General features: G+C 44.4%; 6 protein-coding genes across 7 annotated transcripts; all 6 read right to left on the bottom strand.

The window, feature by feature from the left end:
* Positions 1-921: 921 nt before the first annotated feature.
* LOC125771462 (zinc finger protein 62 homolog) lies at positions 922-3,433 on the bottom strand. Its single transcript, XM_049442112.1, has 5 exons — positions 3,164-3,433; positions 2,205-3,097; positions 1,381-2,130; positions 1,188-1,279; positions 922-1,118 (listed from the first exon to the last, which is right to left on the bottom strand). The coding sequence occupies exons 1-3, from the start codon at positions 3,422-3,424 to the stop codon at positions 1,725-1,727; spliced, it is 1,560 nt and encodes a 519-aa protein (XP_049298069.1). The 5' UTR covers positions 3,425-3,433; the 3' UTR covers positions 922-1,118; positions 1,188-1,279; positions 1,381-1,724.
* A 2,147-nt stretch (positions 3,434-5,580) lies between these two features.
* Positions 5,581-8,249, bottom strand: LOC125771465 (zinc finger protein 317-like). The gene is made up of 3 exons (XM_049442114.1): positions 7,156-8,249; positions 6,212-7,092; positions 5,581-6,133 (listed from the first exon to the last, which is right to left on the bottom strand). Exons 1-3 carry the CDS (start codon positions 7,267-7,269, stop codon positions 5,581-5,583), a joined length of 1,548 nt encoding a protein of 515 aa, XP_049298071.1. The 5' UTR covers positions 7,270-8,249.
* LOC125771464 (zinc finger protein draculin-like) lies at positions 8,248-10,375 on the bottom strand. The gene is made up of 2 exons (XM_049442113.1): positions 9,169-10,375; positions 8,248-9,093 (listed from the first exon to the last, which is right to left on the bottom strand). The coding sequence occupies exons 1-2, from the start codon at positions 10,152-10,154 to the stop codon at positions 8,532-8,534; spliced, it is 1,548 nt and encodes a 515-aa protein (XP_049298070.1). The 5' UTR covers positions 10,155-10,375; the 3' UTR covers positions 8,248-8,531.
* A 1,179-nt stretch (positions 10,376-11,554) lies between these two features.
* LOC125771461 (TATA-box-binding protein-like) lies at positions 11,555-15,457 on the bottom strand. The gene is made up of 3 exons (XM_049442111.1): positions 14,124-15,457; positions 13,782-14,034; positions 11,555-13,581 (listed from the first exon to the last, which is right to left on the bottom strand). Exons 1-3 carry the CDS (start codon positions 15,024-15,026, stop codon positions 13,142-13,144), a joined length of 1,596 nt encoding a protein of 531 aa, XP_049298068.1. The 5' UTR covers positions 15,027-15,457; the 3' UTR covers positions 11,555-13,141.
* An 873-nt stretch (positions 15,458-16,330) lies between these two features.
* LOC125771444 (zinc finger protein 43-like) lies at positions 16,331-19,205 on the bottom strand. Its single transcript, XM_049442088.1, has 2 exons — positions 17,163-19,205; positions 16,331-17,081 (listed from the first exon to the last, which is right to left on the bottom strand). Exons 1-2 carry the CDS (start codon positions 18,848-18,850, stop codon positions 16,667-16,669), a joined length of 2,103 nt encoding a protein of 700 aa, XP_049298045.1. The 5' UTR covers positions 18,851-19,205; the 3' UTR covers positions 16,331-16,666.
* Positions 19,206-19,570: 365 nt separating this feature from the next.
* LOC125771478 (28S ribosomal protein S22, mitochondrial) lies at positions 19,571-21,245 on the bottom strand. Of its 2 annotated transcripts, none has more exons than XM_049442143.1 (3): positions 21,141-21,245; positions 20,684-20,835; positions 19,571-20,625 (listed from the first exon to the last, which is right to left on the bottom strand). In XM_049442143.1, exons 1-3 carry the CDS (start codon positions 21,224-21,226, stop codon positions 19,637-19,639), a joined length of 1,227 nt encoding a protein of 408 aa, XP_049298100.1. In that variant the 5' UTR covers positions 21,227-21,245; the 3' UTR covers positions 19,571-19,636. The 2 variants fall into 2 exon arrangements, with proteins under 2 accessions (XP_049298100.1, XP_049298101.1); XM_049442144.1 differs by lacking the exon at positions 21,141-21,245 and adding an exon at positions 20,916-21,026.
* Positions 21,246-21,507: the final 262 nt, after the last annotated feature.

Raw genomic sequence — 21,507 nt, forward strand, 5'->3', positions numbered from 1 at the left:
TGGTAAAACGGTGCACGGTTTTCACGGTTCTTTCAACGCTGCCCTTTGGTTTGCCGATGATTTGGTTTTAAGGTCCATCGTTCGCCTTAGCTTTTGGCGCTGTTATTCACTCCGTGCGGGTGATCCGATTTCCAGCGCAACCGGTCCATCATTTTGAATGAATACCTGCATCATTGCCTCAAACCAACCGTCCTGTATGCGTTCCTAGATGCTGTGTTCACGCAACTGTTTCAGAAACGATCTGTACGGCTGCTTGGCTACAGGTCTTACTATTTCCCTTCAACCGATGGTACAACGTGAACTGACTAACGCACAGTATTTCCAGGCGCTTCGATCGATTCTGTCCACCGTTTCCCGGTAGCCGTCTCATCGAACAGCCGTAGATTGAGGAACTTTCGTGCGCTATAAGTAAGCGGAACGTAGGGAACACATTACTGCACCGTGGACGGGGATAAAACTTACTTTTCTATTGCCTACCCATATCCTTCCCATATCGTTTGCATCGTTATCGGATGAAATGTCTACTAGCATGCACAGTGCACGGCCTATCGAGCTTACTGCTTCGTCACCAACTGCAAAGACGCGTGCTTTCGTTATGGATCTAGAAGAACAATGGAGCTTTGAAACAGATACAAACTCATCACTTTCGCTGAGGTGACACGTTGTATTATGGCTTTCATGGCAAATAGTTCGGAAAACTACTAATTAAATGCGTAAAATTGTTATAAAACAGGTACCTTTACGATGCCGGCTTGTATACAGCACGACATTCAATATGGCAGATCGCACGAGGATCTATCGGTCAGTTGTCATTATGCACCCCGGTGAAAATGCTACATATAATAAAGGAATAAATTGCAGCTAGTGAAATATTTCGCCTGCTTAGACCTTCATATAGGGGTATCTTTTCCGCATAAATGAAAACAACCTTGCTTTTTGAAACACTTCCTTTTATATTTACAGAAAAATAACGCACAAGTTAAAAATAAATGATCGTGAGCACATGAGCTAGTTCAACGTCGCATTCGGTTATACTAGAGCTCCTAATCTAGCTCACAGCTAGTTCATGTGTTCGCGCTTTCTCATTAGGTACATCACTAACTGTACCTATATTCCAGCTGAAACAGAAAAATATTTATAATATCATTAAGGAGAAAACTGTCAATCTACAATTGCTTTTTAGTTACCCGCCAAAGAATTTTGATAAATCTTTCCCTTGTTTTCTCCACCAATAAACTGATTAAAGTTGCTTGCTGTCCAGCAGCGTTCGCATCCGATTCTGTAGTCACAATCCGGTACGGTAGATAGTGGAGACAAAAAAAAGGGAAAGGATATCAAGTTGGTTATTAATTCATTCGAGAAGGGCAACAAAATACTTACATGCAACTATTGCAGATTAGAGTATAGTTGATCATTCGTCGGGATATGGAATGTATTCAGTCTGCATATTCGCTCCGAATATTATCCTCTCATTTTGTATCGTTAATTTACTTTTAAACTACCAGCTACATCCAGAAAACCAGAAGGGTGGGTGGAAAAAAACCGCGATCGCACAATACCTCGTTAAAGGTAATGCTTTTAGTTAAAATGTCAATAAATAAGTAATGTAAACGTTCCTTTGCAACGGACACAAATATCACAAATTTAGAATACCCCGAATATTAGCGGAGCATCGAAGCAGTCGAACGATTCGATGGTAGCAGAAGCACGTGCAATGTGCTGCTTCAATTTGGCGTGCAGGACGCCATATGATCTTTCAGCTTGTTCTTGTGCCGGAACTGTTTGCCGCAGATCGCACACGGATGCAGCTGGATCGGTTTCATACACACGTTCGTCAGGTGTATCTTCAGGTTGCGATAGTTCTTGAACGTCTTCCCGCATGTCTCACAGTCGACAGCCTGCTGCTCGTTGTGCATGTGCTTGATATGCTGTCGGAGAATGTACTTATCGCCCATCACCTGGCCGCAGGTCGGACAAGGCACAGACGTGGAGATGCGCAAACTTTTGTCGTGTTCCTGCATGTGCTTGTGCAACCGAAACCGAATCTTGAACGTCTTCGGACAGTGTTCGCACACAAACCGAGCCATATGCACCGACCGCCGATGGTCTTCGATTGTGTATCTCGTGAAACTGTAACGAGAGAATGTACATTTAAATGATCTGTTATGACACCCGATACCTACGTTGTTCCGTGCGTTACTCACGATTTCTGACATTGATCACACGTGACGTTCTTTTCCGCGTGCATCTTTTTCATGTGCACCACAAGCCGCTTTTTGAAGGGGAATTTGCTTCCGCACAGATCGCAGCTAAACTGTCGCTCCTCGTGCTTATTCTGCATGTGTTCTTTCATGTTCTGGAACACCTCGCCGCACACTTCACACCGATACTTGTCCGGATTCTGGTGCATATCCATGTGCTGCACCAGCGTCACCTTCGTGCGCAGCTTCATCTCACACACGGGACACTGCACGAAGATCTTGTAATGTCCGTGCAGCTCCTTTGTGTGCCGCAACAGTTCGCCCCAGGTCGCGTACTCAATCAGTGGTTCTCCTACCATCATCCGCTTGTTGTCACACACCTCGCACACAATGCGTTTGTAGAACTGTAGTATATTCTTATCCTCCTCTGGATCAGCAGGAAAGCGTCCGCCAGCCTTTCGTTTTGCAAGCCGTTCACCGGTCGCTTGTCTCGAAGCTCTGGATCCACGCGATCGAGTGAACTTTTCTCTTTTTTTCGTCCCTTCATCCTGTGGCTGGGCAGAGTCACTTTCACTCTCGTCCGATTCCTCACTCTTTATATCATCACAGGATAACATTTTGTCACATGGACTGCTTCCGCCTAAACTGTATCCATCCTCATCGAACTCCTCGATATCGAACGGTTCTCCTTTTATCTCCAGGAACTCCGTATTGTACGTCGGACCATTACAAATTGGTGGTGAAACTGAAGTCGCTTTGGCGGTGACGCTATCACTATCGCCTGGGGTAGTTCGTTGATTATGCGCCTCTTTTATGCTGATGTAGAATTCGTGAAACTCTTCCAGTTTACACCAACAACTCTGACATATCCATTGACTTTCACTCGTGGCAACTACCTGAAAGGTGGAAAATAAGCATTCATTCGATTGATCATGCAAACATGTCTTCGTCGCACACTCTACCTCAAACCAAAGATGCGCTGCGATAACTGTGTCAATTTTCTTCGTCCTGTTCTCCTCTGCAAATATGCTCAAATAATCGCACTCGCTGATAGAGAGACACGTCCTGCATTGTCTGATGGTGGCTTCCATTGTGCTAATTGGTTGTAGTTGGAACAATAATTTACTATTACGGTAGGATGTGGTTTCTAAACAAAAAACACAACACAATTGAAACTTTTGGTTTGACAGCGGCTTGACGTTTGCGCAACCCGCTGGCTCCATTATGATGGAACCATAAGATCTTATGTCTATTCAGACGTAAGACGTTACAATTCAAAATCCTACACCGTATTTCGGTTACATATATATTTATTGTACCAAGGCTTTCAAATAATCTATTACCCCATTACAATGGTAATGTAATGGTTTACTATCAATATATTTAGGTATTGTATAAGGTGTGCGACTACTGTTGTCCTATGTTACATGTACTGGCTATTAAAGACAGCTGTGCCGCTTTAATTGTACCCCTAATTCATCGCATGCGGTGGTCACTTGCAAGAAGAAGCTACCAAAATGCATTTGAAATGTCTTACATTATCCTCCGCTGATGTAGCAATGCAACTGAGCGATCTCATTCACACCTTTCGCTCGCCCATAGTAAGACTCGACTATCTGGCTACATGTTAAAAACAAGTCTAGGAAACCAGTTATGGCATACAACGTCGCTAGTGCATCGTTACGCCAAGAAGAAGAAGAAGTTTTCCTTATTTACAGGGAAACACACATGATAAGCTGCGGAGAGCCCACTTTTGGAAATCGCGCAAGCGAATATGAAAGTGCGGAAGGATGATACGGAAACACCCAATATGTTAGCAAATCGCCCAATATAGATACGAAATCGCGTGCAATTGATATAAAATGTCAGATTGGCGAGGCGGATTGAATGCTGGGTATATACTTGTCGGTTCGAGAGTTGAAAAATGTAAACAAATATTTTAAAATAATTTTTAAACTATATTACGTAGTTTGTGGTACGGTGGCGGTGGCCGGCGTACCTTTCCGAGAACGTTCTTTAAGCGTGCGTATTAAATCCAACTTCGCGCGCCACGCCATAAAATTGTGTGGCGTACATTTTCCGATCCTCGATGGTCGTCGGTGCGTTACGCCGCTCCGGTATTAGCTTCACCATCTTCAAGGGGTAGTTGAAGCCTTTTATTTCCCTCGCTAGGGTGGTAGTGGAAACTCGCACACCGTGTTCCTGCAACAATTTTTGTGCGAGTGATTTTAGCGTCACCGTACAATCGTCATTGATCCAGCATTGAATATCGCTTATGGCTTGCTGCGATAATATTTTCTGCCCATTGCCACCACGTTTCTTGGCTTCGACCTGAAATGCTGTTTGGTATTTTTTGACAATACCGTAAACTATCGTTAGTTTTATATTCAGCATTTGGCTAATGGCATCATGAGTTGCTCCATTTTCATACGTTGTTACCACGCGCTCTATCTTCGTTGCTCGTAGTCTTTCGACGTCGAAGTGCTTGCACTGCCCCGTTCGCACTTTGAGCTAGTTCAGAGCTTTGGCTAGAGCTCATGTTTGCTTATATAAAATTAAAAATTGCCGATTTTAGTTACAGTTAGTTTGCCTCAGTCCTTTGCTCGATTGTAACTTACTTTACTCTTACACGGTACGTTCTTGAAGCAAAAATTCATCGGCAAAGAAATTACTCCTTTCGTACTCAAGCGCCTGCAAGACATGAAAAGGCACGGAAATTTTAAACTTTTACACTATTTTAAATGAACTATTGAACTATTTTAAACGTATACATACCTTCAGGGGCATGATTGTATACACCAAAAACTAACGTACGTTATGCTATTTTGTAAATATCCACAAAGCACACAAAATTTGCCAAAGATTAATCCGTAAAACTGTAGACGCTTCGCTTGTAGACCAATATGAAATATTTTCTATATCCCAACGAATTTTAGCCTTCTCAACAGAACAGTTTTGAACAAGGGTGTATATAGGCACTGGTTTAAATCTCCAATTTGAATTTTAGCATGTTTTTGAAATACAGTTTACAGTTATAGTTCGCAATTTCAGTTTGAGCGAGATAATATTATAATTATATTATTAAACAATAATTTTGATACGATTTTCGAATGCACCAACTACTTAATTTAATTAAAAAATTTTTTAAAAATATTTGTTTACATTTTTCAACTCTCGAACCGACAAGTATATACCCAGCATTCAATCCGCCTCGCCAATCTGACATTTTATATCAATTGCACGCGATTTCGTATCTATATTGGGCGATTTGCTAACATATTGGGTGTTTCCGTATCATCCTTCCGCACTTTCATATTCCCTTGCGCGATTTCCAAAAGTGGGCTCTCCGCAGCTTATCATGTGTGTTTCCCTGTAAAACTTACGATAGTTCAGTCAATTTAAATCGTACACCTTCTTTACGCTGCTGCTGCATCTTCAGCCACTGATCGTAGTGTACATTCTTCCGATGATAGTAAAGGTGCGTATCTTGTCGAAATGTCTCTGGGCAGAACGAGCACTTGTACAACGGCTTACCAGTGTGCGTAGACATGTGCTCTTTTAGTTTGTTCTTCCGCCGGAACTCCTTGCCGCAGATTGTACAGGGAAACAGTCGGGTTGGTTCCATGCACACGTTTGTCATGTGCACGGAAAGATTGCGTTTGCATTTGAACGTTTTCCCACAGGTAGTGCAGCTCACCGACGGTTGTACGCTGTGCATTAGCTTTATGTGCCTGGTTAGGATGTACTTGTCCCGCATCACCTGCCCACATATTGTACACGGCACTGAGGTGGAGTTCCGAAGGCTTTCATCGTGCTCCTCCATATGCTTTAGTAAACGGAAGCGACTGTTGAACGTTTTTGGACAATGTTCGCAAACAAATCGCGCAGAATGAACGGATCGTTTGTGATCTTCGATCGTGTATTTTGTAAAGCTGTAAAGAGAAGAAAACCAAACATCTTGGACATATATCGTACAGCGGACAATGTTGCAAACAGCGATGGATACATACGGTTTTTGACACTGGTCGCAAATGATGTCCTTCTCTACGTGCATCTTCTTCATGTGTACTGTTAGCCTATTCTTGAACGGAAACTTTTTCCCGCACACTTCGCAACAGAACTGCCTTTCTTGGTGCTTATTCTGCAGATGCTCCTTCATGTTCTGGTGAATCTCGTTACACAGCGAGCAACGATACTTTTCCGGATTTTCATGGCAATCCTTGTGCTGTATGAGAGTTTGCTTCGTTCGCAACTTCAAGTCGCACAGCGGACATTTCACGTATACTTTATCATGCTTATGGATTTCCTTCGTGTGGCGCAACAGAGCGCGCCACGTACCGAAATCGATCTGAGGCTCACCAACCATCATGCGCTGATTATCACATTTTTCACAGACTATCCTCTTGTAGAAGTTTATCAAACTTTCATCTTCCTCCTTCTGTGCGATCGATTTGCCTTGCTTTGCCGCCTCTTCTACAGTATGGAGCCTTTTAGACTTTTTCTTCAGCCTATTTTTCATACCATCTGTCGAAGATGAATCCGACTTATTGTCCTGAAGAGCTTCCTCGTCCGACGTGGGAGCAGTAGGATCGATTTCCATTGATTCTTCGCATTTTACGAAAGCACAATGCACTGCCTTTTCATCGGCACAGTTTACATCTTCCTCTTCAGTGTTATCCAACAGTTCACCCGGCTCTACCTTCACCTCGAAAAATTCTGTGCTGTATTTTGGTTCCAAGCCACCGGAAACATCTTCCTCGTCCTTGTCAATTAGCGCACGAGCTGCTTGTTGTTGTCGGGCTGTTTCAACTTCACAGTAAAATTTGTGGAATTCTTGCAAAGCGTCCCAGCATTTGATACACACCCAAGTATCTACCGCTGTTTGTACTACCTGCAATATAAAACCAGAACGTTTTCAAAACGTCTCATTGTGCCCTTTCGGTCGTGCACTTACCTCAAACCACAGATGTTTCGCTATTATTTCTACAATATGTTTATTTTCATCGGAGAATATTTCCTTCATGCTGCATTCCGTCGTCGAGAAACATACTTCGCATTTGGTTGCCATGGTTATTGCACAGGAATTTAACGTGATGTTTTCCACCAGCACCAGTACCAACTCTCTTTCGATCGGATAATCCGTCGTGCAACAGAGAATAGCCACGTATTTTCCGCAGTGTTGACGTAGTTAAGAGTGCCACCAAATGTTCCCGATAAATAAAAGTAGAAAATATCTTACCTTAAGCCACCCCTAATGATAGCATTTTGAATAAAAATGCAAAACAATTCCCATTGTTTACTGTTGTGCGACAAGTTGTTTGTAGAAGACAAGAGATCGATTGACGTTTGGAGGCTGTGGCTCCGATGCGGTTGAACCATCAGGTACGTTGAAACCGAGAAGCGGAAAACCAAGGAAAGGAACCTATACGTATTCTGCTTTCAACAATTTTATACATTTAGGCGACCATAATGATAGAATTACATCATTCTATTCTGTTGAATATGTTTAAAGACAAATACATTCCTTTGGTAGATTTTATTTTGATACTTTTTAATTTAACGTTGGACGATGGCACGCATCGCTAGCATCCAACGTATGCAGTAAAGTTTGATTGTGTGGACATGTGGATTGCAAGGACACGTTCGCCCCACGTATGATTGTAGCGACTGTTTGTTAATCCACCTTAAAGTGGATAAGGGAAACAAGTAAAGCTTTTAAGTAATTCCTCTTCGAACGCGTTACAGTTGGCACGAAAAAAACATGTTTTGAAATTAGCTGCACTATATTCATATCCTTATAGTACATATGCATAATATGCTGTGCCCCTTGTGAAATAGCTTACCTCACGCACGGTTTCCTTTGATTGGAACGATTTGTTCACTTTTTTTGTTGAACATCATTTACACGCGTGTATAGATTTGTGTGGTCGAGTTCGTCGCTTATTTGCCCGTTGATTTCACATTTAAAATTCCATCCTATTGAATCAGGTCCTTTCCCGGCGTTGTGGCGATATTGGTTTAACATTTTTCTACGTTTCTGTAAAACATTAACTAAGCTTCTTTCATTCCACAAATCTTCGGGTGGCCGTACCCATAATGCACGGAATGAAAGAGGACTCAGAAGTTATGCGTTCGACATATGCGCATATGCATTGTTTATGTTTCTATCAGAATGAATAGTGCGAAATATTCGGCCAGCATATGATAGTCGCTATTCCGGTTGTTTGTGCGGGATAGGATTGAAAATATCTGTTGGCGTCTAGTGCAGTGATAGATGAAAACAGGGACGTCCAGACCAGTGTGTGGCCAGCCATACACATCGGTCGTCTTTCACATGGCAGGCATGTCGGAGACACGATTGACCTTAAACCGAAAGCCCTCTTTGCGTTTCCGCTGCATCTCCAGCCACTGCTCGTAGTGTTTCTGCTTCCGGTGCGTGTACAGTTGCGTTTCGAAGCTGAACGTTTTCGGACAGTATGGGCACTGATACAGCGCACTCTTTGTGTGTGTCGTCATATGTTCCTTTAGCTTAATCTTTTTCTTAAACTGCTTCCCACAGATATGACAGGGGAAGCTCCGCTCGGTGCATACGTTTGCCAGATGTGCGTTGAGATTATGCTTTGATTTGAATACCTTCCCGCACGATACACAACTAACCGGCGGATGATCCGTGTGCATTCGCTTGATGTGCGATTGCAGCGTGTATTTATCGCGCAACACAACGCCACACTTGTCGCAAGTGGCGGCCATCGATTTGCGCAGCCCTTCCACGTGCTCCTCCATATGTTGTTCGAGTGAGAAGCGCGACTTGAACGTGCGTGGACAATGTTCGCAAATAAACTTTGACTCATGTACCGCTCGTTTGTGGTCATCGATGGTGTATTTGCTGAAGCTGCGGGTAAAAGAGATAAAACCAAGGGACGTTAAACTATCCGATGCAAGGTCTCTTCGCTTGCCACATTCCTACCTTTTCTGGCACTGGTCACAGACAACATCCTTGGTTGTGTGCATTTTCTTTACATGTGCCGTAAGTCGAGCCTTAAATGGGAACCGCTTGCCACACTCCTCACAGCAGTATGTTCGTTCCTGATGCTTGTTCTTCATGTGTTCGGCCATGTTTTGATGTACCTCCTGGCACACCACACACCGAAACTGTTCCGGATTCAAATGCATGTCACGATGTTCCAGCAACTTTGCTCGGTAGCGCAGCTTCTTATCACACATAGGACACTTGATGCTGGTTGCTATCACATGATCGTGCATCTTTCGCATATGTTTATTTAGCTCACGTAAATTACCATACTCGATCGAAGGTTCTCCGGCCAGCATCCGTTCTGCGTCGCACACCTCGCACACCAATCGTTTATAGAAATCCAGTATCTCAGTGTCCACCTTGGGTTCCTTTTTGACGGTTGGTTTTCCGGCGCTTCGAGTCGGATTTGGTGGTGTGAAGGAATCTTCGCTTTCATCGGATGAAGCGTAATTAGTGTTCTCATTCTTTAGATTCTCTTCGTCGTTATCTACTGACATGGAGTGCTCAGGCAATAGCTTGTCACATTCAGTGTTCGGAAGTGGTTCCTTTTCTTCCTTTACCAGCAAATCTTTATCTTCCTCAACCAGAGGTTCATGTTTAATTTCTACAAACTCCATCCCGATCACATCATCCGGTGGGTCGATTTTAAGAGGCTTGTGAAAGTGATGCTGCTCGTTAACCATTCTATAAAACTCATCAAACGCTTCCAATTTGCTCCAGCAATGCTGACAAACGCGCGTCAGTGTGATTTTTAAGTCCAGATGCTGTACGACGATGGCTAAGACATTTTTTCCTTCGAATATGGGATCCGATTTGCCGAAACAAGCACTTTCCTTCCGAAGACATACATCACATTGCTGCTCTAAAGGGGCGCTTTGCCCTCTGGCAATGGGATATTTTTCCTCTTTCGCTAACGCCATTACGAGGTTTGGGATGCGCTGCAGTTCGAACACAATGGAACACAATTAATTTCACAATCGTACTTTAAAATCTTAACATTCTAGCAACTAGGTACATCTATCGTAGGTAGTATACGAAATCACAAACAATTTTCCCTGCCCCAAGACAATATTTGTTTTGGCGAGAAATGTCATCTGTCAAATTGCCCTATTGCGTTGACATGGCGCTGAACGAACGGCGATGCATTCCAAATCACCGGATTTTTCGTGGATATTTTCTATTATAAAAATATTTAGATTAATTGAACTTTACTGTTTCACTAAAATTGCAGCTGTATGCTAAGAAAGTTGTTTTAAAGGACAAATTCCGTTTTGAGTACCCAGTTTGTACTGCGACCAATACTAGTACTGGTATTCCCCGATATACGCCATACTCGATATATGCGATTTCGCTATACGCGATTTTTTCGAAATTGACATTTAACTTCGTTAACAAAGAAGCAAATTAAAAAAAATCTTCAAAGCCTGTCGTAACGAGTTTCTATCTAGCAGTAACAACAACTTAACAGTTAAGGGCCGATTACATTATGTACTTTTGCTTGGTTTTTACCATGGTAGAATGTGTCAAAATCGATTTGACAGATTCTACCAAGGCATGGTAAAAAACATTCGGTATGTCCTGTGTAGATTCTGTCACCGTGTGGTAGCATAGAAAAAACCAACTTTGTTCCAAGATTGCGATTACACATGAGCCATGGTGTTTTCTGTCAAATAGTGCAGTTTGAAGTTATTTTGACACATTCTACCATGGTAAAAACCAAGCAAAAGTACATAATGTAATCGGCCCTTTATATGGATAAAACATTATCGGAAATATAACCAATGGACGAAGATGAAGAAATGTTCAGTAAAGTAAGTTGGAAAATCCGCAAAAAGATGGTGATATACAAAGAAATCTATCATCAAACCAAGAATTCGATATACGCTAATATTCGAGTTACGCGATTGCCTCCGGTCCGCATTGATAGCGTATATCGGGGAATACCTGTAATACTATTACAATCTCGTTAAAGGTAGAATTAAAGTTATATACATTAAATACATTTACAATCACCTTTGAAAAGGGTTTCGTGCGACCTACGTACAATTTACTATGAGAAAATGTTTCTCATCATCATCTGACGTCAAACAAATTCTGTTCCCTCGTTCCCGATGTGTTCATTCGATGCAGACAACACGTGGGTGTGAGCACGGAAAATGCAATTTCAAATTCATTACAGTGCGTATGCCGAAAATAGAATCTGGATTCTTGTTGGTCCAGCGCACGTTTTCTGCGGAGAGTATACAAGCATGCATAGACACACGTCGTTCAAAGATATTTTAGTCATCGCGAAGTTCGAAGTATGATGAACTGCACTCAATTGCGCTTTTGACCATCGTTACTGTAATGGCAGTTATTTATTACATTTCCCGATGGGTTTTTTTTTATTATGCTTAAACCAATGCTTATTTAAATAAATGATTCGTGGAAACAACATACCGAATTATAGCGCTATTCAAACACCGTTTCGGGGCACCTAAACAATGGACATTGATACAGGGCTTCTCTGTTCACACCGTGTGTAGCTTCTTTCCTTATATTCTACTTTCTGCTGACCACCTACACCACGGACACGTGTGCTGTGTGTGTGTTTTACCAGGCCGTCAAGTATGCACTCGCGCGCGCAAAACAATCGTCTGAGTTAGTTCGGATTCTGGTTTAAAAACACAAGGACTTGCTTTATTTATCTCCAAACATATGCACGCAACGCTCTTTCGAACCAGGGCCAATCGACCCAAATTGCGATGGATGCGCTGGGTGTCCTTCAATTCCTCCCATTTCCCTGGAGAGCCACTGTGTGTTTGTTAAACGTTGGCGATTGTTTTCGTGTTTATTTTCATCACATTGTCATAATTCGAGTGAAGGATGTGTATACGTGGAGCAAACCTTTGTCGAGACGAAAATGTCCCAGTAAAGAATTTTTCACGATCTTGTCCTTTCTTTGTGTTTCTGTGCCCAACATTTAGGTTGGTTAATCATACTTTTCTTGTCAGCACAACAACCGACGTTCAATAGTTGGGTTGTAACGGATGCGCGATGAAACAAGACCTGCTCCGTCCAGATTTCCTGACAGAATCGAAATCAGGACACCATTTTGCACCGGTTTTGTATCCGGATCTTCAGAACGAAGTACAATATATTTTGTATATGTGTGTGTGTAACATGCCTTGGTAAAAAAAAGCCGCGTACCGATCAAACGGGATCAGAATCAGTAATGCATAACTTAACCATTCGTCCTGTTTGGATTCAAATATCGACTGTACCGTGTCTCGCATATGCAGAACACACCTTTGCTGACCATTCGGTTGTAGGTAATTCAAGTCAGGCCAAAACTCCGACAAAGGATATAAAGCCAAATAAAAAAGTAAATATAAAATAGAAAGCTAGTTGAACCAGAAACAAGCGAAATAGTGCGTTTCACACTTGACGACCTAATTAAATTACTGTATACTTGTTGATCTTGCTGCTCTCATCCACTGTGCTGTGTCTGTCCTCTTTTGTTCAGCTTTGATGTCCTCGTGGAGGACAGTACCCGGGGGTTTCAGTGCATTCATCTGTCTGGTGTATTGTCTCTGCTTTGTTTCCATTCAGCAGCGCTTTCCTTTCATTATGTTATGTTTTGCAGGATCCTGCTGGTTGATTAGTAACGGCTCGCTGATCCTTCGGTTCTCCAACACACAATTATCTTTTCAATCGTTTACATCAATCGGCCTAGCTGCAAAATTTGTCCGGCCACAAAAATGACAAAGGAGTCTACGAAGGAGTCTACCAACGGTAAGAGGTCGCAGCAATCTGCGCCGGTCGGGGGGCACTATATTGGGGCTGAGGGGTAGTCGAATGAGCGTGAGCAATCACGATTAGTTGGTAAATGTTGTCGTTCTTTCGCGCTCTTGCAAAACTATCCGTTCTATTCGTAGTCACTGACGCACAGATCATCGTCGGACATGTTGTCGCCATCGTTCACAACCCGGCCGGATGGGCGCTGCTGGTACAGGCGGCGCTTCTTACCGTTTTGCCTAATACTATTGATTTTGTGTATTGCTTTGGTGTTGTTACGAGTACGGACGTCTTCATCGTCACCGAACGTCTCGAGTTCATCGTCCTCTGGCTGCTCATCAGGCTGCAGCGGATCGCCGGACGTGCCATTCCAATACGTGAGACCTTCCGCTTCCGCCAGTGCACCTTCACGGTCCTCCTCTATCAGATGATCGACGTCATGCGGATCAAAGTCCGGTGGCGCTTGTTTCACCATTGCCTGCTTCTCCACCGGGGTTCGTTTTTTACGAAATTCGTACACGAGCGGAAATATTTGTTCGATTGCCGCTTGTACAAAGGCCACGCTTGCCGCTGGTGAATGTTATGTTCCAACAAAGCGGAGAGGGAAAATGGAGAAAACATTACATCAATTATCGGCTAACTGTTTTGTAGTTTTGTACGAGCTTATCTTGCACCAAGTTTATCGCCAGCTGGAGGTGCTACTTTAATTGCAATCACCTAAAATTAAACTAACTCCTAATCCTAGCCGTCCATCCCACAAACACACTTACCGGTGACGGTAATGCTTCCCGTTGAGAATATTTTCAGGGTCGCTTTCGGCGTCTGCAGCTTGAAGGTAACGCCTGGATGTAGCTCCGGCTCGTAGCTGGCATCCTTTTTGTACTTCTCCGAGAAGTTGACAATCATGATGCCGAACGGCATGCTGCAAGTGCCGAGTACGTTCACGATACGAAAGTTCCTAAATCTAACATTAAAACCTAACTTCTGAAGGCAGCGGGAGTAGCGTCGTGCCGCTATTTTTGCCTACAATGAAAGATGCATAATTGATCAATGATAGGGATCATAGGGATCAGTGCGAGAAAAATAATGCTGCAAGCGTGTCGCGCACGAACCTGATGCTCTGATGTAGCACCGGTGCACGTTATTTTTCCGGACGACCAAATCGAGGCGGTCGTGTACGGGCGGCGCAGCTTCATTGTTACCATTCCATTCTCTCTTCGGAACTCCACGTTGTTCCCTTGGCGGGCGATGTCATGAAGATTCAGATGACAGCGTACGCTGAAAGAGCAGACAACGTTGTTGATCACGATGTCGATCTCCGGTTGTTCCTCCTGTGGCTCGGTGTCTGGGTTCGGTTCTTTGGTTTCCAGCGACAGCTCCGTAGCGCCCGTCACATCCGAATCGGTGGGAGTGTCCGTGGAGGTCGCACTGGCAGCACTGGTGGCGGATGTGGAGATGATGGTATTACTGGCCACGATGCTGCTGCCGCTGCTGGTTTCGGTTGCTGTCAGTATTGTACCGTCGCTATCGATTCTGGTTGTGTTGAGAGCAGCTGGCTTCTTTTCTGCTACTCCTCCGCCACCTACTGGGGATGTGTTCGATATGACCGACAGCTGCTGCTGGTGATTGGTGGTCGTCGTCGTCGTTGCAAACATCAAAGAATTGTGATTGATCATTCCGCCTACGATGGACTGGTGGTGGCCGGAATCCGAACTCACGGCGCTAGTGCTGCCCACGGCAGAGGTTACCACACCAGAAGTGCTAGGCTGCTGCTGCTGATTCAGAGGATAATGCTGTTGCCGTAGATAGACTCCCTTCACAACGTTCACCGCATTGTTGCTAGTCTTCAAATTTACATCTAGTATGCTTTTGCTTCCGAAGCTAATTCCGTTGCGAACGATGGTACTGGAACCGGTGATGTTACTGTTGCTGCTACTGTTGCCACTGCTGGTATTACCATTGGGTGCAACGGAGGTGCTAATGGCGTTGCTGATGAAGGAGCTGTTACCCACCATTCGTGTTACGGAGTGTGGAGTCGCGTAGCTCGCTGCACGTTACATTTAAGGCACACGCTGAATTCCGAGGCTTGGCTGCTAACACTTATAAGCTCATTCTGCGCGTACTGTTCCGATTCTGGGTGGTCAATGAATTGCACTCTATTTTTATCAAGTTCACATCAAGTATAGCACGGGTCGGCGAAAAGTGCTCCCGTTCGGCAAATATCATACGTTTCCTGTACAACTATTGCACGGTAACGATGGTGCACGGGTTGATACAGGTTCTAGGCTACCACTTAGCTAGTAAATCACACACTAAATACCGTTTTTCACGATTTTTTTCGGAACGAGGCGTCGAACTTTGTTGTCGATTTGTTGTTTATGATCAAAGACAATAGTTTTTCCCTTCCTTTTCTGTCTTTCGCCATTCGACAGCAGGCAACTGACAATTTGACAGTGATTTGTGCACAAACGTTGACCCGCCGGACAAAATCATACGTAACCAGTAAAAATTGTGCAAAAGCAAAAGAATTTTCAAATAATAATTTACGTAAATTAAGGGACTTTCTCACAAACACAGGCATATGCTTTGCATTGGTTTTGATTTATAGCCATAAACAAAAACTGTTCAATTGTTTGGCATGGAATCAGCTAGGTACATGTGGTTATAATTTTTATTGCGGTTGATGAAAGTTTGTATAATCAATTAAAATCATATGCAAGACAAAAATCGTTGCTGAAACCTTGGGGAAGATGTTGGCATTGAATTAATTATTTTTCATGCGCAAATTTATTCACACAATTGTTTACGAAATTATCTATATGCGTAGCCCACTGTTCTTTGTCGATAAAAAGCTCTTTCATCGACTTTTGTCTATTTCGACAAAACTGTCGGAATGCTTGATGATCGATGATTTATCAAATCCTTTTTATTTGTTTTTCCATCATTTCCTTCCATCGTCTTAGCAAAAATAGCCATCGGAGTCATACGTAGAATACGTTAATGTCATGCAGCTTTGAATTACTTAAAATGTCTAATAAAATACCCATCTTTACTAGACATTTACAATCGGCACATCGTTTTACCATTTTTGTCATTTCCAAACTAGTCCAAATGCCGGGCAAACCTGAATCTAAATACTGGAGAATGTAGTTTAAATAAAAAATTTGTCCATGGAGAACCGTGAATCAATATGCAACGGAAAACGGAAATAATTGCTCAGCTTCCTTAAAAAAGAGCTTTTACCGTGCGGCTTCACGGAATGTCGTTCTGAATCTACTTTCTTTTGCATAACAAAAACTATCACAAAACACCCGAAAGCTAAGCCGCTAAAACAAAAAATATTTTATTTTATGTTCTTTTTCCCCCTTTAGGAGTCCATCAGCATAATCAACTTGTCCTCGTGCAGTACCGACGAGTGGGAGCGATTCCGCGTAACTTTACCAACGTGCTTCACAAACACGCCTCCATGTTGGGTACGCATCGTCGTTCTCCAGGTTGCAGCGCAAACGAGTGAACAATTAGCCCCTCTTTTGCCTGCCTGCCTTCTCTGTCCACTTTTAATATTGTTGTAGTTCAATCCCTAAACGTACATACTATACTACATAATAATATTATTATGTTAATTCGCTCCCTTACAGCAACCGGCGCAACTCGTTTAGTCGGCGCCGCGTGCGTGAATCGTCATGTGTTGTTTCAGCTTTGTCCGCTTCTTGAACTGCTTGCCACAGTGCGTGCAGCCGAACTGCCGATTGGTGCACACGTTCGCGATGTGCGTATTGAGACTGTGCTTCGATTTGAACGTTTTGCCGCACGTGCTGCACGTGGCCGGCGTTTGTTCGGCGTGAATTCGTTTCATGTGGGCTTTTAGATTATACTCGTCCTTCAGTACCGAGTTGCACAGCGAGCAGCTAACGGTGGCAGCAGATCCTGGCTGCTCCCCGTTGTTGTGGGCCTCCATGTGCCGTTCGAGCGAAACGCGCGTCTTGAATGTTTTCGGGCAGTTTTCGCAAATGAAAATCGCACCACCGTGAACCGTTTTTTTGTGTTTTTCGATGCTGAACTTGGTAAATCTGAAATCAAGAAGGAAAGGACGGGATTAGCTGGATCGTAAACCCTTGTCTCTTCGGACGCCGGATATTTGAGCTACTTACGGTTTGTTACATTCCTCGCAGATGATGTCCTTCTTCATGTGAACCTTCGCCATGTGGGCAGTGAGTCTGTTCTTAAAAGGAAACCGCTTGCCACACTCTTCGCAAGCAAACTCCCACTCCTGGTGCTTGTTTTGCATGTGCTCCTCCAAGTTTTGGTGCACCTCCTGGCACACACCGCACCGAAACCGTTCCGGATTTTCATGCATATCCTTATGCTCGACCAGCTTCACCCGCGAGCGAAACTTTTTGGCGCACAGCTGACACTTGATCGTACCCGATTCAAGCCCGTGCACGGTCCGCATGTGTTGGTTAAGTTGCTTCAGCGACCGGTACTCCTCTTCCGCCGTTTCTCCCTGGCCGCTTGTTACTGCCGTCGCCTCACCTTGGCCGGTTGCGCCCTTTTCCGGGTCGCAAATCTCGCATATAATTGGTTTGTAGAAATCGAATATTTCTCTATCTAGCGTCTGCTTCTGTTCTTCCGTCAACTCGGGACCTTGCTCACCGCCGGGATTTCCCGATTTGCCAGAATCCTCCTCCAGCAGAGCGTTTGGCTGGTGCATGCGCTTATGTTCGAGCAGCTTCGGTCGCGTACGTATCTTCTTTTCACAGAGCGGACATTTCACGGTGCCGGCCTGCTGACCGTGAACCAATCGCATGTGGTGGTTCAGCTCCTTTACGGTCGCGTATAGTGTACCGGATGGTGGACCGGCTCCGGCACCGGTTGCAGTTTCACACAGTTCGCAACTGATGCGCTTGTAAAAATCCAGTATTTCTTTGTCCATCTGTTCCGACTGAAGCTTTTCCACGTCGTCCTCCGATGTCGTGTCCTGGCGCATGTGTACACTCTTGTGCTCCAGCAGCTTCACCCGGGTACGGAACATTTTACCACACTGCGGACAGCAAACGCGTCCCGATTCCTCGCCATGCATCTGTTTCATGTGCTGATTTAGCTCCTTCATCGTACCGTACTCGATGCGATCCTCACACACGTCACAGACGAGCTTATAGAAGTCAATAATTTCTTCGTCCATTTCTTGATTCTTACGCTTCCTGCTCGGTGTGCCACCGGTGACCGGTGGCCGGATTCGACTACTTTCCGGCTCCGTATCATTCAGCAACGCGTACGAAGCCATCCCCTGCTGTTCACCCGAACTTTCTGCCATACCATTGCCACCGACAAGGCCCCGTCGTCCCGGTATTCCATTCGCTTCGGGTCGTGCAGTATACTCCGGAACATCTTGCAATATGAGCCCTGTTCCACCATCCATCTGGGGCTCTGACTCCACTTTCAGCTCCCCGTGATGACCGTTCTGATTTACGCCTTGTACCACTTCTTCGGCAGCCGGCACAGCATTACATCCCTCGCTCTGTTCCTGCTTCACCTGGAGCACCGCCGCCTGCCGTTCCTGGTGTACGTTCTGTACCATCAAGTAAAAACGATTAAACTCGTAAACCGCGTTCCCACAGTCCCTACAGACGTAGTGTTTGCCCGTTTCCTGCGTAAACTGTAGTCCAACGTGCTTCCAGACCAGATACGGCATCTCCTTCGGGTCGTCCTCCCTAGGCATGAACATGTCGAAGCAGATCTGCTCCGTCCGGAACGTGAGACATATTCCGCATTCCTTTTGATTGATGACATCGTAAACATCGATCGGTGGTGCTGGTGGTGGTGCTGCTGCTGCATCCATCTCTCGGGCGATTGTTGCGGATCGTTCCGGGCTGTGGGGAAACACGGGGTGGGCGTAAAAGCTTTTCCACACACATGCACACGCGCACACACAGAGGCGCACGCACGCACGCACGCACACTTGCACACGCACTCACGCACGCACACAATTTTTCATCGCGAGCGCTCTCGCTGACGTTTACATTCTTTGCACTCGATATATTTTCCGGGGCTTGCAACAAGATGAACGACTCGAATTGATCACCTTTCGGCTACTTCTTCGCTTTTGTTATAATTTCTTGACACTTTTTACTCTTGTTGCTCAAAGGCAATCAAAGGTGGTGGTAGTGATATATAGAGCGTCTTGACGTTTTGCCCTTTGACGTATGAGTTTGCTCCACGGAAGCGCCTTTGTTTACATTTTTCCGAAAACTGCCAAGCTCGATCGAAATCGCAGGACAATGGCTCTAGCAACCTTGGCTAATGTCAGCGTAAAAAGTGCAAGATCCGAACGGGTCGATTTTTGAATTAGATAAGAAATTTCTCCTTGCCATTGATGATCGCTTCCGATGAAGATGCGTTGCAGCCATGGGAAGAAGAAGTTATTCGTGCAAACATTTACACTTAAATTTATTTGAGTTTGGCGCAGCTGGACAGGTACCGTCTCTAACGATGATTCGAATGCATCTGCACTTTGATCTGTAAACTGTTTTGTCTAATGACTGGATATCTCAAGATAGCGTATTGTTTTTCTTCGTTTTATTTTAACGTACTACACTCGACCACATTTCGTAGCACACCCGTCCGCTCAGCTCTCACCATGCATTCGCCTAATGCCCTCTGCAAGTCGAAGTTTCTCCGTAGCCATTTCTCGGTATCCCTGTACGGCGAGGTTGAGTTGTACCTTCTTAGTAGCATGCTCGTTCACAAACTGTTCAATTATGGACAGGAATTGGTCGTCTTGTTTCAGCTCATCGATTGACTTTTCCGGCGCATCGAATAGGCTGGGCATTTGGGTTTGTAGTGCGATTTGTTTCACGTTTTCATCCAGCGCAGTACCATGCAACGTTGAGAAGAGCACGATCAGCTCAATCCCGTTTCGTAGATAGTCCTGCTTGACTATATCAAGTAGCAGATCATCGATAAGTTTGTGCCAGGCAAGAAAGAACGCAAACGGACCAAAATGACGCGTCGACCGTAATGCGTCGAATGCTCGGTTCTCGTTGATGTGCTGGTAAACGTTGGCCGTGATTTGGTGGTAATCTTTTTCGTATGGCTCAAACTGCACACAGGCTCGGTCTAGGATAAATTCGTACTTGCCTTCTTCCAGTAGCCGCTGCAAATGCACGTGATCGAACATTGGTGGCTGATGGATGGAGCGACCAGTAAGCGGGAAGTAAATCTGATTCAACCGCTTTCTCATCTCGTACGGTGCTTCTTGCAGGGTGCCATCAGGATGGCGCACCACAATGGATCGCTGACTGTTCTTCAATCCGTACGTAATGTCGGTAAAAACGAACTTCGACGTAGACAGCGCCTTCAATGCACCGTCCTTCGATATTACTCTACAGCTGTCTTTCTGCTCCTGTACGACTGGTGGCATCTGCAGCATTTTTTGAGCTTCTCCGATCGATGTCAGCAGCTCCTGTCGTAGCTGTTCATCGGTCATAAAGCGATACTCGACAGTGTTGTCTTTTACAGAGCGTTTCCGGAAAACTTTGTCCAGTTCCAGGCGTGTGATCGACTTAAGGAGCTGTTGCACATCGTCCCGCATGAATGCTGGTGCCGGGTCCTTATCTGGTGAATAGTAAAATTAGCCCTTTACGGCTGCAAACTAATGACCGATTCAACATACCATAAATAAAGAATGGTTCGCTTTCGTTTTGGGCAGGGCTGGAACTAAACAAACGATAATGCACGGAAGGCAATATTTGGGGGACCGTTCTTCTTTGCCTGACGAAACCGCCAATCAACCGTAATTCCTTCCACATTTTCCACATGTTGTAACTGGAATTGTTAGCAAAGGATTGTATAATTTGTAGCACGTTTGTTTGGAATCCGCAAAATTAGGCAGAATAAAACATTACCGAACGAAACGTCAAAAAACACAGTGCAGCAGCAGGTGACCACACATTGCGCACAGTGTGATTTTCGCTCCAAATGCTGGTCTGCTACATAAAAGCTAATATTTTCATTTTTACTCTGAATTATAATGAATAATATATATATTAATTCAAACATTCACAATCTAAATTTATATATTAACACCCATACAACAGTTAACGAGAACACAAAATTGATCGATTTTTTACCGGTTGATGTTCACGGTGTCCCATATTGATTTTGAGCGACTGTTTATATCACACAGATTGCTGGTCAAAAACGACTCGACGCACATTGTGGTAAGCGACCGACAGCTGCACGTTTTGACTGACGATGAGCGCGGTGAAAATTTTGTCTCCTTCGTCTATCGCGCCCCTCTGCAGAATCGTATAACTTTCGCGTCTTTACGGCTAATACGCGTTTCTTCGGACGGCTCGAGTGCGGATAGTGTTGAAGAGGTGCACATTTTTGCGTCAATTACTTCGCCCGGGGAAGGTCAACAGACAGCCACACGAGTGTGTGTGTATGGTTTTGAGCGCGCCGTCTTCAACTCAGTATGATAGGGCGAATTTGAGC

The sequence above is a fragment of the Anopheles funestus genome, chromosome 3RL (assembly GCF_943734845.2).
Source record: "Anopheles funestus chromosome 3RL, idAnoFuneDA-416_04, whole genome shotgun sequence".
Lineage (NCBI taxonomy): Eukaryota > Metazoa > Arthropoda > Insecta > Diptera > Culicidae > Anopheles > Anopheles funestus.

What these genes read in the sequence shown, in the direction of transcription:
- LOC125771461 (XM_049442111.1), bottom strand. Translation starts at nt 15,026, where the DNA reads ATGGTGGGTAACAGCTCCTTCATCAGCAACGCCATTAGCACCTCCGTT. An exon ending in GTGCTACATCAGAGCATCAG is followed by an intron (nt 14,035 to 14,123) that starts GTTCGTGCGCGA and finishes CTTTCATTGTAG; the next exon opens with GCAAAAATAGCGGCACGACG. An exon ending in GGGAAGCATTACCGTCACCG is followed by an intron (nt 13,582 to 13,781) that starts GTAAGTGTGTTT and finishes AACATTCACCAG; the next exon opens with CGGCAAGCGTGGCCTTTGTA.
- LOC125771478 (XM_049442143.1), bottom strand. Translation starts at nt 21,226, where the DNA reads ATGTGCGTCGAGTCGTTTTTGACCAGCAATCTGTGTGATATAAACAGT. An exon ending in GACACCGTGAACATCAACCG is followed by an intron (nt 20,836 to 21,140) that starts GTAAAAAATCGA and finishes TAACAATTCCAG; the next exon opens with TTACAACATGTGGAAAATGT. An exon ending in CGAACCATTCTTTATTTATG is followed by an intron (nt 20,626 to 20,683) that starts GTATGTTGAATC and finishes ACTATTCACCAG; the next exon opens with ATAAGGACCCGGCACCAGCA.
- LOC125771462 (XM_049442112.1), bottom strand. Translation starts at nt 3,424, where the DNA reads ATGGAGCCAGCGGGTTGCGCAAACGTCAAGCCGCTGTCAAACCAAAAG. An exon ending in CAGCGCATCTTTGGTTTGAG is followed by an intron (nt 3,098 to 3,163) that starts GTAGAGTGTGCG and finishes TCCACCTTTCAG; the next exon opens with GTAGTTGCCACGAGTGAAAG. An exon ending in TGTGATCAATGTCAGAAATC is followed by an intron (nt 2,131 to 2,204) that starts GTGAGTAACGCA and finishes CTCTCGTTACAG; the next exon opens with TTTCACGAGATACACAATCG.
- LOC125771465 (XM_049442114.1), bottom strand. Translation starts at nt 7,269, where the DNA reads ATGGCAACCAAATGCGAAGTATGTTTCTCGACGACGGAATGCAGCATG. An exon ending in CGAAACATCTGTGGTTTGAG is followed by an intron (nt 7,093 to 7,155) that starts GTAAGTGCACGA and finishes TTTATATTGCAG; the next exon opens with GTAGTACAAACAGCGGTAGA. An exon ending in TGCGACCAGTGTCAAAAACC is followed by an intron (nt 6,134 to 6,211) that starts GTATGTATCCAT and finishes TTCTCTTTACAG; the next exon opens with CTTTACAAAATACACGATCG.
- LOC125771464 (XM_049442113.1), bottom strand. Translation starts at nt 10,154, where the DNA reads ATGGCGTTAGCGAAAGAGGAAAAATATCCCATTGCCAGAGGGCAAAGC. An exon ending in TGTGACCAGTGCCAGAAAAG is followed by an intron (nt 9,094 to 9,168) that starts GTAGGAATGTGG and finishes TTTTACCCGCAG; the next exon opens with CTTCAGCAAATACACCATCG.
- LOC125771444 (XM_049442088.1), bottom strand. Translation starts at nt 18,850, where the DNA reads ATGGATGCAGCAGCAGCACCACCACCAGCACCACCGATCGATGTTTAC. An exon ending in TGCGAGGAATGTAACAAACC is followed by an intron (nt 17,082 to 17,162) that starts GTAAGTAGCTCA and finishes TCTTGATTTCAG; the next exon opens with ATTTACCAAGTTCAGCATCG.